This window comes from Trachinotus anak, unplaced genomic scaffold (genome assembly GCF_046630095.1).
Source record: "Trachinotus anak isolate AG129_WGS33_773 ecotype Australia unplaced genomic scaffold, CSIRO_AGI_Tana_v1 ptg000018l, whole genome shotgun sequence".
NCBI lineage: Eukaryota > Metazoa > Chordata > Actinopteri > Carangiformes > Carangidae > Trachinotus > Trachinotus anak.
Window position 1 is genome coordinate 7,027,662 of NW_027273869.1, and position 13,665 is coordinate 7,041,326.

General features: G+C 41.6%; 1 protein-coding gene across 8 annotated transcripts in view; it reads left to right on the forward strand.

Annotated features, from left to right (window-relative positions):
- Positions 1-13,406, forward strand: part of sox5 (SRY-box transcription factor 5) — a 93,751-nt gene extending 80,345 nt beyond the window's left edge. For 5 of the 8 annotated variants that reach the window (XM_071501616.1, XM_071501614.1, XM_071501613.1 and 2 more), the window contains 5 exons: positions 3,348-3,523; positions 6,993-7,095; positions 7,595-7,768; positions 8,843-9,059; positions 10,050-13,406. In XM_071501616.1, the coding sequence (XP_071357717.1) occupies positions 3,348-3,523; positions 6,993-7,095; positions 7,595-7,768; positions 8,843-9,059; positions 10,050-10,347 (968 nt within the window). In that variant the 3' untranslated portion in view covers positions 10,348-13,406. The remainder of the gene's footprint in view (positions 1-3,347; positions 3,524-6,992; positions 7,096-7,594; positions 7,769-8,842; positions 9,060-10,049) is intronic. The other 3 variants (XM_071501618.1, XM_071501612.1, XM_071501617.1) reach the window with 1 other exon arrangement.
- Positions 13,407-13,665: the final 259 nt, after the last annotated feature.

A 13,665-nucleotide genomic window follows, 5' to 3' on the forward strand; every position in this document is an offset into this window, starting at 1 on the left:
AGAATAGTGTTTTCCTCGTAGTGTTGCCATTGTTGTTAGTGCCAGTACCATAATCATACCCGGCCATATGCACACATACATAAAATATGACATAAATGAATCACTATTTTGTACTCCTAATCCATTTTTCACGCAACACTGATAGTTCAAATATTACACATATGTAACAGGCTATAATTAGTGTGTTTGTGTTTCTTCCATGTCGCTATTTGCCTCGGGGCTGCTTCATTGTTATGTGTTTATTAGTGACTGAAAGAGACAGAGACATGGGAGTGAGGGGAAGGAGAGAGAGAGAGAGGAGAGAGAGAGAGAGAGAGAGAGAGAGATGGGGATTAGCACTTTTTTTTCCCAAGCGATGAAGCGGGGGAATAATAAAGAGAGGAGCGCATGACAGACAGGAGGTATCACCAATGAGATTAGACAAGCCTCTTACATGAGCCAGGACAGCGCAAACACCCAGCATTAATGACACAATGACAACACACACACTCAAACACACACTCAAACGCACACAAAGGCTCACACACAGACACACACACGCAAATACAATCCCACCTCCTCCTATGCAATAGGCAGTTAGTCATTTTTTCTGACTTCTTGGCTAATCTCACTGTTTTTCAACAAATCGGCGGATTTAATATCAGATTAGTGGATTTGCGGTCCCAGATGTTTTTTGTTCAGAAAAATGGATTACAGTGTTTAAAGTTTGTGTGTGATCCCCGCTGAATTATTTGTGTGTGGATACCAGTGTGTTTTGTGTTGCAGATCCCAGTTATGTTGTAGATGGTCCCATCTGTTGCCAGTGTGTTTACACAGTCACCAGCAGATTTCTTATTACGGTTCATCGTCATATAAGGATTCCTGTTACAAGTTCAGAGGGGAAAGAGAGGGCAGGCAAATTGGAAAAGAGTCTAGAGGCAGTCGTTTTTATGTGGGAGTGAGTGTGTGTCTGTGTGTGTTCAGGTGATTTAAATAGACAGACACAGATTTAGTAGTGGTAACAACATTTGTATGTCTCCCAGAGAAGAACAAAACTACAACCTGTACTTGTACTTCACTTGAATACTTTTTACTTCACCACCTTTATCTGACAGCTTTATTTACTTTTTACTTTACATATTTTACAAACAAAATAATTGATCAGTTTTACAGATTAAACCACCTGAATTTATATAGTATATCAAATTAGCTCCACCTCAACCAACTATAACAATAAAGTGATACTATATTAATAACGATATGACACTACTTTGCATTACGAGTACATTTGACTGTTAATACCTATCTGTACTTTTACTTTGAAGGCGAGACTGACTCTTAATGAAGTATTTTTTTATTGCTGTATTTGTACTTTAACCTACATGTATGGAAATGATCTCAGTACTTCTCCCACCAATGATTATCTGAAATTTGTATTTTATATAAGTGGGGTTATTTATAGTAAATTTGACTTTAAAGGAGTCTGTCCTCATTTAACACACATTACATCCATTTTATAGCACCTGTATTATTATGAGTTTATGTCATAAAGATGTGAGTCTGGAAAAAGGGGAAGATGCATTTTTTAGGTTTCATTTAAAAAGAAAGCTTAGAAATTAGTGCAAACCAGTAGCATATCATTGGATTGGTCTCATGCTTTTTCAGGGTTTTATGTTCTCTGAGGCTTTTGAGTGTCTCTGCAGGTAAAAAGATTCCACTGGGTTCATTTAGCTTGTGGAAGATAGTTTCTGTCTCTGTAACTTCCCGACAGTGCACCTCTCTTTCTTTTTTGACACCTACCAACCCAGAGGCATGTTCCTCTTTCTCCGACTCCATCCATCCATCCATCTTCTCATCACAAACCAAACTGAAGGGCTGTCAGCGCCTGCAACTTCTACCACGATCACACATTTGTCTTTGTCCCTGTCATAAAACACTGCAGCTCCCTCTGATCTCCCTGCCGGACTGTTTTAGTGGTCAGAAATGTATTGCGCCTGTCTGTAGAGATTTGGTGCTCAGAGACTAAACTTGTGTGTGTAGAGTGAGAGAGAGAGAGAGAGAGAGGGAGAGAAAGAGAGAGACACCCCCCTCCCCGTCTATCTGGGTCACATTCACTTGTCTGGATGGTTGGCATCGCTGTCAGTCTAAGCGAGACTCACACACACATTCATGTGCACAAGAATATATATCTGTCCCCCTCCCTCTCTTTTGACTCCAGATTAAAATTGACTGCCACCCGATTCCATCGCCTTCTCTCCTCTCCCTCCTCTGTCCTCTCCCACCCCCTCCAACCCCTTTTCGGTCTCGCTCACATCCAGATTTTCCGGTTATGACTTCTGAAAGAGTTCACGGCTCTGTCATTACCAATCTGAAGCTGGTAATCTGGCCTGAGATGGCATTAGCAGTGCGGATTAGCGCAGATAAAGGCCCCATAAGCCAGCCACAGCTCTTTGTTAAGAGCTAACGCGGCTGATAGAGAGAGGCGATAGCAGTACACACATTCACACGCATACACACACACACAGTCAAAGCAGATGCCTCAGATGCCTCATCGGCGGCTAAGCTGTGGAAATAATACAAATAATAGGTGGCGAGTAGGAGCGAAGAGATCTGATCTTTGCTAGGCAGCAGGGCAGATGTTCTCAACAACGGAAATTAGCAGGACTTTTAGCCATAATAAGAGTCAACGAGCCACCTCTGTTCAAAGTAGAACTGTGAGGGTTCAGATGAAAAGACGCAAAAATGTGTGTGTTTGTGTGTGTGTGTGTGTGTGTGTGTGTGTGTGTGCGCGCAAATAGGGGGAAAGGAAAGTGAATGGTGGATGTTTTTAAAAGAGAATCCAGGGTTTGAAGTCTTGATAGAAGCGTGTGTGTGTGTGTTAACGGCTGAGGGCAGGTGGGGAGGCAGTGAGCAACATGTAGCAAGGGTAGCTACAGGCACCTGACTCACATGCCCATCTCAATGTGCTCAACTAGTCAGTTTGTGTTTGTGTGTACGAGTCTGACAGAGAGCCCCACACACACAGACACACAGATACACACACACACGCCCCGGCAAAACTCACCTCATCAAGTGTATGTTAATGTCTTTACCTCATGGTTCAGGGGAAGATTTATTCTGGATGAAAACCTCCTGCCAGCTTCCCAAACATAAAGACACACACACACACACAGTCACATTCATTTACTCAACTGTAAAAGCAATATGCTGTTAAAAGTTTCTCTTTATTATTCTCACTTATTTTTTTTCACACAATTAGCGACTCAAAATGAATCAGATCAAAATTTTCACCCAGTTTTATTGAAGATGCAAAACCAAATTAATTGCTCATCCTCTCTCTGTGTCTCTGTCTCTCCGACGTGTCTCAGCAGACTTGTTGTCGTCGCTGTCCTCGACAGCCTACCTGAACGACCATGAGGCGGTGACCAAGGCCTTTGCCGAGGCCCGGCAGATGAAGGAGCAGCTGAAGAGAGAGCAGCAGGTCCTGGACGCAAAGGTGGCCGCTGTCAGCAACCTCAGCCTCAACAACGGACGCACAGACAAGGTAGGCCACTTTAAATTACACCTATACAGCAGGACATGGTATCAGACATTGCTGTAACCTTGGCGACAAGCAACGAAGTGTGACAATAGTACAAAACTCAGTATGCATACAGCCTTTTCATTTTAACTAAATAAATTCATAACTACAGAACTTCAGAAGGTCAACTGATGCTTTAAATGACATAAGATACAAAATCATGTGATTGTAAAACATGATGTTGTATATTATATATAAAGGTCCTTTAAAGACCACTTTAACGTCCTGGTTTATATTTGTTCCAACCTTTTGGGTGAAGATGTTTGCTGAAATAAAGTGCAAACAGTCTCTCTGAGAGCTTTTACAGTGCTGCATGTGGTAAAATACTAATTATGAAATTAGGATTTTTATGAGAAATGAGTCCCACTCATCATTAACAACTAATAAAATAAAATAAATATAGACTGTAGTGTTTTATTTAAAAAAAAAAAAAAAAAAAGAAATGATTCCAAAGGTCTAAATTCATAAATTCTTCTAAAATGCAGAAAAAAGTCTCCAAAGTCATCACAAGCTGTACCGTCTCATTGTCAGTGTGTAATAATTTGTCTTGCCACATGCCATCCCCACTGCACTATGTAGGAGGTAAATCAGTGTACATTGTGCTCGCTGAAATGTGTTGAAGCTAAACAGGGCCAGATAAGGTAAAACCAGAGGCGTCTCAGAGGTAATGAGTGTCTCTGTAAGGCGCACTGCAGGGCTACGTGCGTGTGTATGTGTGTAGGTGCGTGTGTGTGTGCCTGTGAGCGTGTGTGTGGTAGAGCGGCGCGTCGAGGAGACGGTAATGTGAAGTGACGGCGCCGGCTCCTCAGCAGCGTGGCTAAATTGTGGTTATTTGTTAAACACATTGGGAGTCAGCTGGTGCACGCGCGCACACACACACACACACACACACACACACACACACACACACACACACACACACACACACAGAGCAACAGTGTGCTTGAAGCATCTGCACCACTGACATTCAACAGCTCTATCTGTCTCTGTCTCTTTCTTCTTTTTTCACTGTTTCATCTGATGTGTTTTAAACCCACACTCTGCTTTCAACCCAGGTTTATTGTTCACATTTACACAGAGTACAGACAGTAATATACTGTAGATACAGTGTAAAGGCTTCAGTCTAACAGCCAATTAGATTGACTGCACTGGAAGTTTTGGAGTTTGATAAATTCTGTGGGGAAGAGAAGCAACATCACAGAATCTGACTGTTCTTCAGGAGCATATTTCACAGTTTGTTCCACACATTCATTGCATTAGATGGAGGCATTGAGCCGTTTTACTCCGCTGCAGGGGATCATAAAATACTAGACATAATTTTATGACACAATTTTTCTCATTTCTGATTAAACTGGTATATGTTATCATATAAGAATTCAGGGGTTTTCCTGTCATTACTCCTCATTAGGTTCCAGCCATTTATACAATGAGATGTTAATAATTAAAAATTTTTTTAGTAAATGTAATTTTTCATGTAAAATTAAGAATATGAATAGATGCTTTGTGTTTTTAAAGTTGTGTTAAACACATTCCAAACACTTTTTTTTCATTTAAAGATTTTTAAGTTTATTTTGGTATCAACTGTGACTCCTCAGCCGCCGTAGCCCAGCGCTCCCGCTGACTCCTCTTTCCTCGGCCCTTTGGCTTTGTGCTGCGCAAGTGTGAAGCTGGCGAGCTCTCGGCGTTCAGATACGACAGTGTCATCTCTGACACACTCAAAGGATTAGTTTTGTCGCTACTTTGTGTCTTGGCTCCAGTGTCAGCCATTCAATCCACTTTTCTCATGTACTATACTGGGGCTTAATGTCAGACTAGGCTGTCATCCACTCTGTCTCCCTGTTCATCTCTGTCTCTGCCTCACACACACACACACACAGCATAAAGCCCTTTGTAACAGCACATTTAATCTTAAAATCTAAAACTGTGAGACACATTTCATATATTTTTTTTCCTGACTCAAGGTTTGACTGAGGCTGTTCATGTGTGTAAAATGAGAAAAATTCCTAAAATATTTCAGATTTACATACAAAATGACTAAATCATTCCAACCCAACGGCAGATTATTCTTCATTTATTAAAACATAATACATTCATAATAAAATACTTTTTAAATGGCGTGCAAAAAACAAAAAAACCCCGAACATTTTCCGCAGCGTGTCTGTGGCTTTTATTCTCCCTCTCCCCTCCCTGTCTCTTTAGCCATATTTATTCCAATCTGGGGGGGAAAATTATCTCTAACAATTAAACTCTGTTGGACTAAAAACAGAGAAAATGCATTTCATTATCATTTTGCCCTCCCTCCATCCAGTCAGCCAGCTCGCCAGGGTCACATGTAAATGGAGAGGGACACTTTTTGGAAGGTTGTTTTAGAAGACGACGGTGTTTTGGGTACCGCTCCTAATCGTATAATTAAACTGTAAAATGTTGGCGCTGGTGCACTGCGGTGTGAGTGTGTGTGTGTGTGTGTGTGTGTGTGTGTGTGTGTGTGTGTGTGTGTGTGTGTGTGTGTGTGTGTGTGTTCGTCAACAGCCAGGTTCTAGCGCAGAGTGTGCCGGCTGCTTGCATTAAGCATGTAAATGCCCAGTAAATCAGCCTTTTATTGGTTGTAATAAATACCCAGGGGGCCGTGCGGCGTGGCCTCGCTCTCGTCCGCTCTGCACTCTCTCGTTCTCTCTCTCTCTAATGCGTCGACCCTCGGGGGCCTCTGCAAGAGAGAGGCAAGCCGCGGCACTTCACTCTCGCAGGTGGCTGCCAGGAGTTGCTACACACACACATACACACACACACACACACACACATACACACACACACACACACACACACACACATATAATATACAGTATACACACAAAACAGTAAACATCCAAATAGGACTAAATGTAATCAACATTCTTGCACATGCAAACATACACACAGATGTGTGTTGAAGCATGCAGGCGTGCAGCACTCTAACAATTTGATGTTGACATTAATGTTTCCGCAGATTGACATCGAAATGAACCAAAACACAAACTGTCTCTCTGCTGAAATTGCTGCTGTTATTTCTGTGTTTTCTTTGTGTTTGGCTCCATCAATAAAAACAATATTAACTGATCTCCTGCACATCAGACTGGAACAAGACTGAGGTGCCTTCATTTATTGCTTACTTCTGTTAAAGACCTTATACATCTTCTTATGGACAAACTGGCTTTAGTCCAACGAACATCTGATTTGACTTTTGACATAAAACAGCTGCTGCAACTCTGAAATAAACAATATCAGAGCCAGTAAATCTGTTTGAAATCAGCCACGAGACTGATTGTGTTTGGCTGTGGGAGGAAGTGAGTTGTTGAGCATCACTACGGGTCCGTGGTTTCATTCATTCCTTCATGTCTTCACAGTCACTGACTCACTCACTGACCGACTGCGACTGTGAACTGTTTGTGTTGTTTAGGACAAGGCTGCCTTGGAGAGTCTGAGTCAACAGCTGAAGCAGCAGGCAGAGGACAAGTTCAGCCACGCCATGCTGGACTTCACCATGAGTGGAGACTCTGACGGTAGGGAAACACAAAGACACACACACACACACACACACACACTCATGCTTGGAGTTGTTAAGGTGACAAAAATCGTGATTTTTTTTTTTTTTTTTTTTTTTTTTTTTTTTTTTTACTGGCTGTATTGGACTGGAAAATCTACTGTTTACAGCATCAGTGCTCACATCAATTGCTGTATATGAATGTTATGAGGATATAATAATTAACTGTATGTTGGTTAATGTTAAGGTTAAAACCTTGTATCAGGTGCGTTTTTAGCTCTGTGACATATAATTGAAAAGGTTTTGGTTTATTACATTTAAAAGCCACTGATTTTTCTCCTTCTATAACATTTATTATTTCAGTTTATCTCAAAAATTAAAAATCTCCCCATCTGGATTTCACTTGACAGAATGTAAAGAAAATCTGCTCTACACCAATTAACTGATGTTTGTTTTTCTTTTATTTGACTTTTCTCCTACCTTCCCCTCCTCCCCACCCCCCTCCATCTCCCCCTCAGGCTCCCCGAGTGTGTCAGACTCCAGAATATTTCGGGAGTCTCGGGGTCGCGGCAGCAGCGAGCCACACATCAAACGTCCAATGAACGCCTTCATGGTCTGGGCCAAGGATGAGAGGAGAAAGATTCTCCAGGCCTTCCCCGACATGCACAACTCCAACATCAGCAAGATCCTCGGTACGTGAACCTTCGCCCCTCCCTTGTCACCGAACCCACCACTCCATATGTACAACCCAGGCAAAGAGAAGATGCATGTACTGTGGCTTATAGTTCCCACTTTCTCACAAGCACACACTCATGGTGATTTTCTTACAAGCGGTGGCATCGTGTAAGCGGCTGTTAATGAACGGCTGAGGAGAGCAGGGCTACGACAAATGATGATATAATTCATTATGCATTAAACAAGCAGCGCGAGGCCGCCTGACATTTCCCCCAGACCGCTGGGATCGGCCCTGACATTTTAAAGAGCTCCTAAGCGTTTTATAACACAGGGAAATCTGGTTTTAATAAGCCTCCTTTCTCTCTCTGTCTCTCTCTCTCTCTCTCTCTCTCTCTCTCTCGATTGCTAACAGATCGCAGAGCAGAACAGAGAAAGACGGAGAGAGGGAACAGCCAAGTGCTGACAGCTTTTACCCATTAAACATACAGTAGTCAAGTGCAAATTCAGACCAGATATGAAACACACAGGGGAAGACATGCTCAAGATTACACCCACACACACACACATACAAACACACACACACACACACACACACACACACACACACACAGTGGACTGATATTACAAACCTCGGAGCAGAAACTGAGCTCAGAGAGACGACAGCAGGTTAAGTGAAGTCCTCATTAGTTTAGATGAGAACCTGTCGTCCTCCCTGCTCTCCTCACTGACCCCGTTCTCCCCTGCTCTGCGTTCTCTTTCTGGATGAAACATACACCATTATATGTGTGTGTGTCTGTGGGTTTGTGAGTGTAAATGCTGTCAAATGAGAGACAGTATGCACATGTGATGTAGGGTCACGCACGCCACACAGACATTTGTTCCTCACACACGATGTAATTCATATCCACGCCAACGTTCATGCTCAATTTAAATCACTTCCTATAAAATGATCAGAGCCCTTTTTCATGGTTTGTTTCTATATTTGCTGCTTTGCTGTTATTTTTCATATTGTGTTTTCATGATATTTACCAGTTTTATCTTTTTCTCCTTTATCTTATTTTCATTAACGATGTGTCTCCTCCTCCATCCAGGTTCACGCTGGAAAGCCATGACCAACCTGGAGAAGCAGCCCTACTACGAGGAGCAGGCTCGCCTCAGCAAGCAGCACCTGGAAAAATACCCAGACTACAAATACAAGCCACGGCCCAAGCGCACCTGCCTGGTGGACGGCAAGAAGCTGCGCATTGGCGAGTACAAGGCCATCATGAGGTCCCGCAGACAGGAAATGAGGCAATACTTCAGTGTGGGGTAAGAGGACTGTCTTTTATGTGCTGCTTAGAAATAGGTCAGTGACATAATGTAGCAAATCGTTTTAATACTTAATGGAATGTAGTGTTTCATATTAATATTTTTAATTAACACCTGAATAGAATTTTTTTTAGTTTTTGTTTATTTAAATTCATTTGATTTTTATTATAATAATTTTTTTTTTATTATAACATCTCATGTGTAATGTGATGTTCAGTAAAACAACATTATAACGTCTCTAATCTTGATTTTTATTTTTTTTTTTAGGTTAAATTTTGCAGTTTCGTTGATTTCTTTTTTCTGATTTTTTTATGTGTTAAGGAGCAAAACGTTTTCTGTGTTACATTTTTCTCAGTGTAGTAGATGGACTTGTAATAAGCCACACTATCTAATTAAAACTCAAGGACAGTGGTTCCCAACCATGGGGTCGGGGCCCACACAAGGAGACAAAAGGTTAATATGAGAGGAAACAAATATTTCTGCTACAAAACACTGTGTTACTTTTTTCAGACTTTCTTTCAAACTTTGGGTTTTTTCTTGTGATTTACCTGATTATCTTTTCATAGCTCTAAAAAGTAAAGAAGAAAGCACAGGTCACAACAGGTTTTGAGGGATCACAAGTTAAAATCCCTCTTAAAGGAACAGTCTGACATTTTTGGACATTTTAGTTTGCTTTCTGCTCCTACTAAAATCAGAAGATTTAAATCACTTTCATGTTTGTACAGTAAGAATAAAGCTACAATCAGCATCTAGTTAGCTTAGCTTAGCATAAAGACTGAAACAGAATCCCCTTACCAGACACATTCCATCTCATTTGTTCAGTTCATATAAAAACCGGAGTACAGTCCTCTCTTCTCCTCTTAGCTGAGTGAATAAGTTCATTTCCTTTAGGGGGTCAATAGAGGAAAAACATTTATCATTGCTGTGCACTTTTGTAGTTTGAAAGCTGCCTGTCCTGCACTGACACTGTCCCCTCTGTGTGTGTTACAGGCAGCAGGGCCAGCTGCCCTTGTCCTCAGCAGGCGTGGTCTACCCAGGTGCCCTGTCCATGGCAGGAATGCCCTCACCCCAGATGCCCTCGGAGCATTCAAGCATGTCCAGCAGCCCCGAACCCAACGCCAACCACCACCAGAACCCTCACGTGCCCGGCCTGAAGGGGGACGAGCCACGCATCAAGGAGGAGGAGCTACGGCTGGACGACAGTAACGGCGACGTGTATGACGACTTCGACTATGAGGACGAAGAGGCTGATTACACCAGCGATAATGAGAACCATATCACCCAATAGAACGGCGTGAGAGTCTCCTATTTTTAAGCCAATCACAGCTGGTTAAACCCCCCTGAAAATCCCAAACCCACCAATCAGGAAGAAAACTTTCTCTTTTGCCAATCACCCTGAGTCCCAATCTCACAAAACCCGCCACCCTTTGCCCTTCCTGACTAACATGGACTCTTCTAACAGAGCCAGAGCCCCTCCCACTGGAGTCCTGATACCAGCATCTGATCAATCAACTGAAGCACAGGACCTGTCACTCACACTGACTGTTACACAAACTGGAGTCTGGGAGGAAGAGACGACCAGAGACGACTCGGAAGCTTGCTGAGGAATATTCGAGTACTACTGCAAGAGTTTGAGTAATGCCACAAGTGAGGAGAAATAAAAATCATGCTCAGAAAGCAACCTTTTAGACCCGTTTGTAGAAAAGGAGACATTTGAAAATGACAGACGGAGCAGTGGACCTGTCAAAGGCTAACAGATGACACTTTAAGATGGCGGACCTGTTTATTATCAAGAGACACTTTTAAAAAAAAAAAACAGCTTTTTTGTTCTTTGGTTCTATAATATTCTCACTCAGGTACACGGTGCCAATAAGTGGCTTGTGAATGTGATTTGTTGTTTTTGTGCTACAAGTTTGAATAATAATAGAAAGAAGAGACATTTCTTTTTCCCCTTTTGTTGTAAAGCACCTGAAAGACATCAGACATGTTTATTTTTAACAAAAAGATATCTTTTCTTCGACCTCGCAGTGTGCTGTCAGCGGTCCCCCCCACCCCACCTCCTTTTTTTCTCTGTGTTTTTGTGACTGCCTGCTTCCCCCCCAATTTGGAATCCAATGGGACGGTCCAGCCAGGACTGACCAGTACAGCATGGACTGTCCCACTTTGACTGGATTTTCAGGGGGGAGAAGGGGAGTCTCTCTGGCGTCACGGAGCAGAAACGAAAGCACTGTGTTGTGAGACAATCCACCAGTTTCCTTCTCGCTCCGTCCCCTCTGTCGGGACAGAACTTCACTTCGTTCCAAACATCCGACGGTGTGAGTGTGTGTCAGTGTGTGTTCTGTGCACTGGGCGTTTTGCACATGTGCTCTTCTTTGTAAAAATGTTGAGGATAACAGAAAGACAGGCAACTCGTGCTGCTGCTGTTATTTACCGTACCCCACACACTCACTCTCTCTCACACACACACAAACACACACACATAGACAAACTGTTGTTCTGTCCCTCAGTGTTTTCCTGCTCCCTCCAATCAGCGTCATCCTGATGTCCCCAGTGGGCGGAGCCGAGGTGAAGTCAGCCAGTCAGTGTTTCTGTTTGTATTTGAATACTGTATTTTATTATTTTTCTTCAAACTGCCTCTAGTCTAATAATATTATTAACAATAATTATAAGGATGGTCAGCATTTCCTAAGTTTAGTAAGTTATGTACAGTATAATTTATTTTTCTCCTCTTTATCGGGTTTTTATGACCATATGAAACTATGACAGTCAATGAAACATTATTCTATTTAGCTGTAGGTATTTAGATCTAAACAAAAAGTTGTCATTTTACCTTTCTTTGTTTTGCGTTCTTTGTTCCCTTCTTTTTTTGATGCGTTCGTTTTGTATTAATCCTTCGGACGGGTGGGCGGGCGGGGTTAGGACAGTGAGCTGGACTGACAGACTCGACGCCAGCCCTCCTCCGAGCTGAAGACATAACCTTTTCACGTCCACACCCATTTCTAAAAAGCACTCAGACTCTGTGCAGTCAGAGAAAAAGAAGAACATGATTTTTTTTTTTTATTGTTATTATAATTTTATTTGTAATGGTTATTATAATAATGTATAATGTGAAGTTTCCTCTGTTTTATTTTGCCTTTTTTTTCTTTTTGGGGAAATCAGTTTTATCACTTTTGGAAACTGTTTTCTGTGAACAAAGAGTCCCGTCCCCGTTTACTAGTTTGGCCGCCTCACTGAGACACAGTGGAACATCAATGGCTTGGATCCACACACACACAAACACACACATACATGCACAAACACAATCACTAACACACACACATTATAAATGAAGAGATTATCATGACAACCAAACAAATCCTATGCTGTCCTTTTTCTGTTTCTTGAAATTTAGATTTTAAAATCCTGTACATATGTTTTGTTTTTGTGATAGCAGTGATTTTTTTTTTTAAATCATAGGAAACCAGTGTTTACCATGATCCACCAAGGGTGTTCCACTGTGTGTGTGTGTGTGTGTGTGTGTGTGTGTGTGTGTGTGTGTGTGTGTGTGTGTGTGTGTGTCCGAGACGACCAGGCATATTTACAGTATCTTTAAAGTCACTTCTCATCAGGAGCCCTTTGCTTTGTTTTAGCTCCACGCGATGCTACAGGAGCCATGACTACTCTTCAGGTGTGCTGTCACATAGTGATCCCCACAATCATTCTCGCTATAGATGTTCGCTACACGCCACACGATGAGCCTCTGGGTCTTAATTTTGCTGTATAGTCACCCCTGCTATCACACCATGGTTTAACCCAATGCTGGAGAGAAGGGGCTAAGTGGATCAATCCATTTTTAGGGTATCAGGAGGGTGGTGGGGGCATTAAGATGTCAATCATCCCTGCTGGCAAGGTCTGTCCCCATATCAAGACAATGAAAATGATGATGATGATGATAATGATGATATTATTTAAGACAATCAAAGTCATGAGTGGAGCTCAAAACAAAGTAAGAATTATTACAAGTTAAAAAAAAATATCTTACCATCTCAACTTGAAAAATCAAGAAAGATAATTATGTAAATATAACATAGAGTTATAGATTTATATTTTGTTCATAACACAGTGTAATATAAGTTGTATATTTCTTTTTTTCTCTCCCTACTGTCTCTTTTATTGATGTTATCCATGCCACAGAAAAGCAGGAGTCGCAGTACTCTCACAAAAAAATGAAGAAAAATATCAAAGAAATAAAGAAAAACAGGAAAAAAAAAGCTGTGGGCTGCCACCACCATCTGTTCTAAGTTCACTTTTTTTTCAGTATTACTGCCAGACAAGGCTCTAATAAAGACAGCAATGTGTTCGGTAAAACTTGTGCTGGTCCTGGTCATTTCTTTGCTTCCACACATACATTCACACAATGGCTTTACAGCTCCAACACGTTCATATAAACATACAAATTTATACTGCCATCTTTATTTAAAAAAAAAAAAAAAAGACAGGAAAATGTGCTGTAGTGTCATTGAGGACGGTGAATGCATCCACGCTTGTTTATGTGAAATTAATGAGAAGAGAAAAAGATGAATAAATGAGTAGAAATGCACAAACTGCACAACTCAGATTATTAACG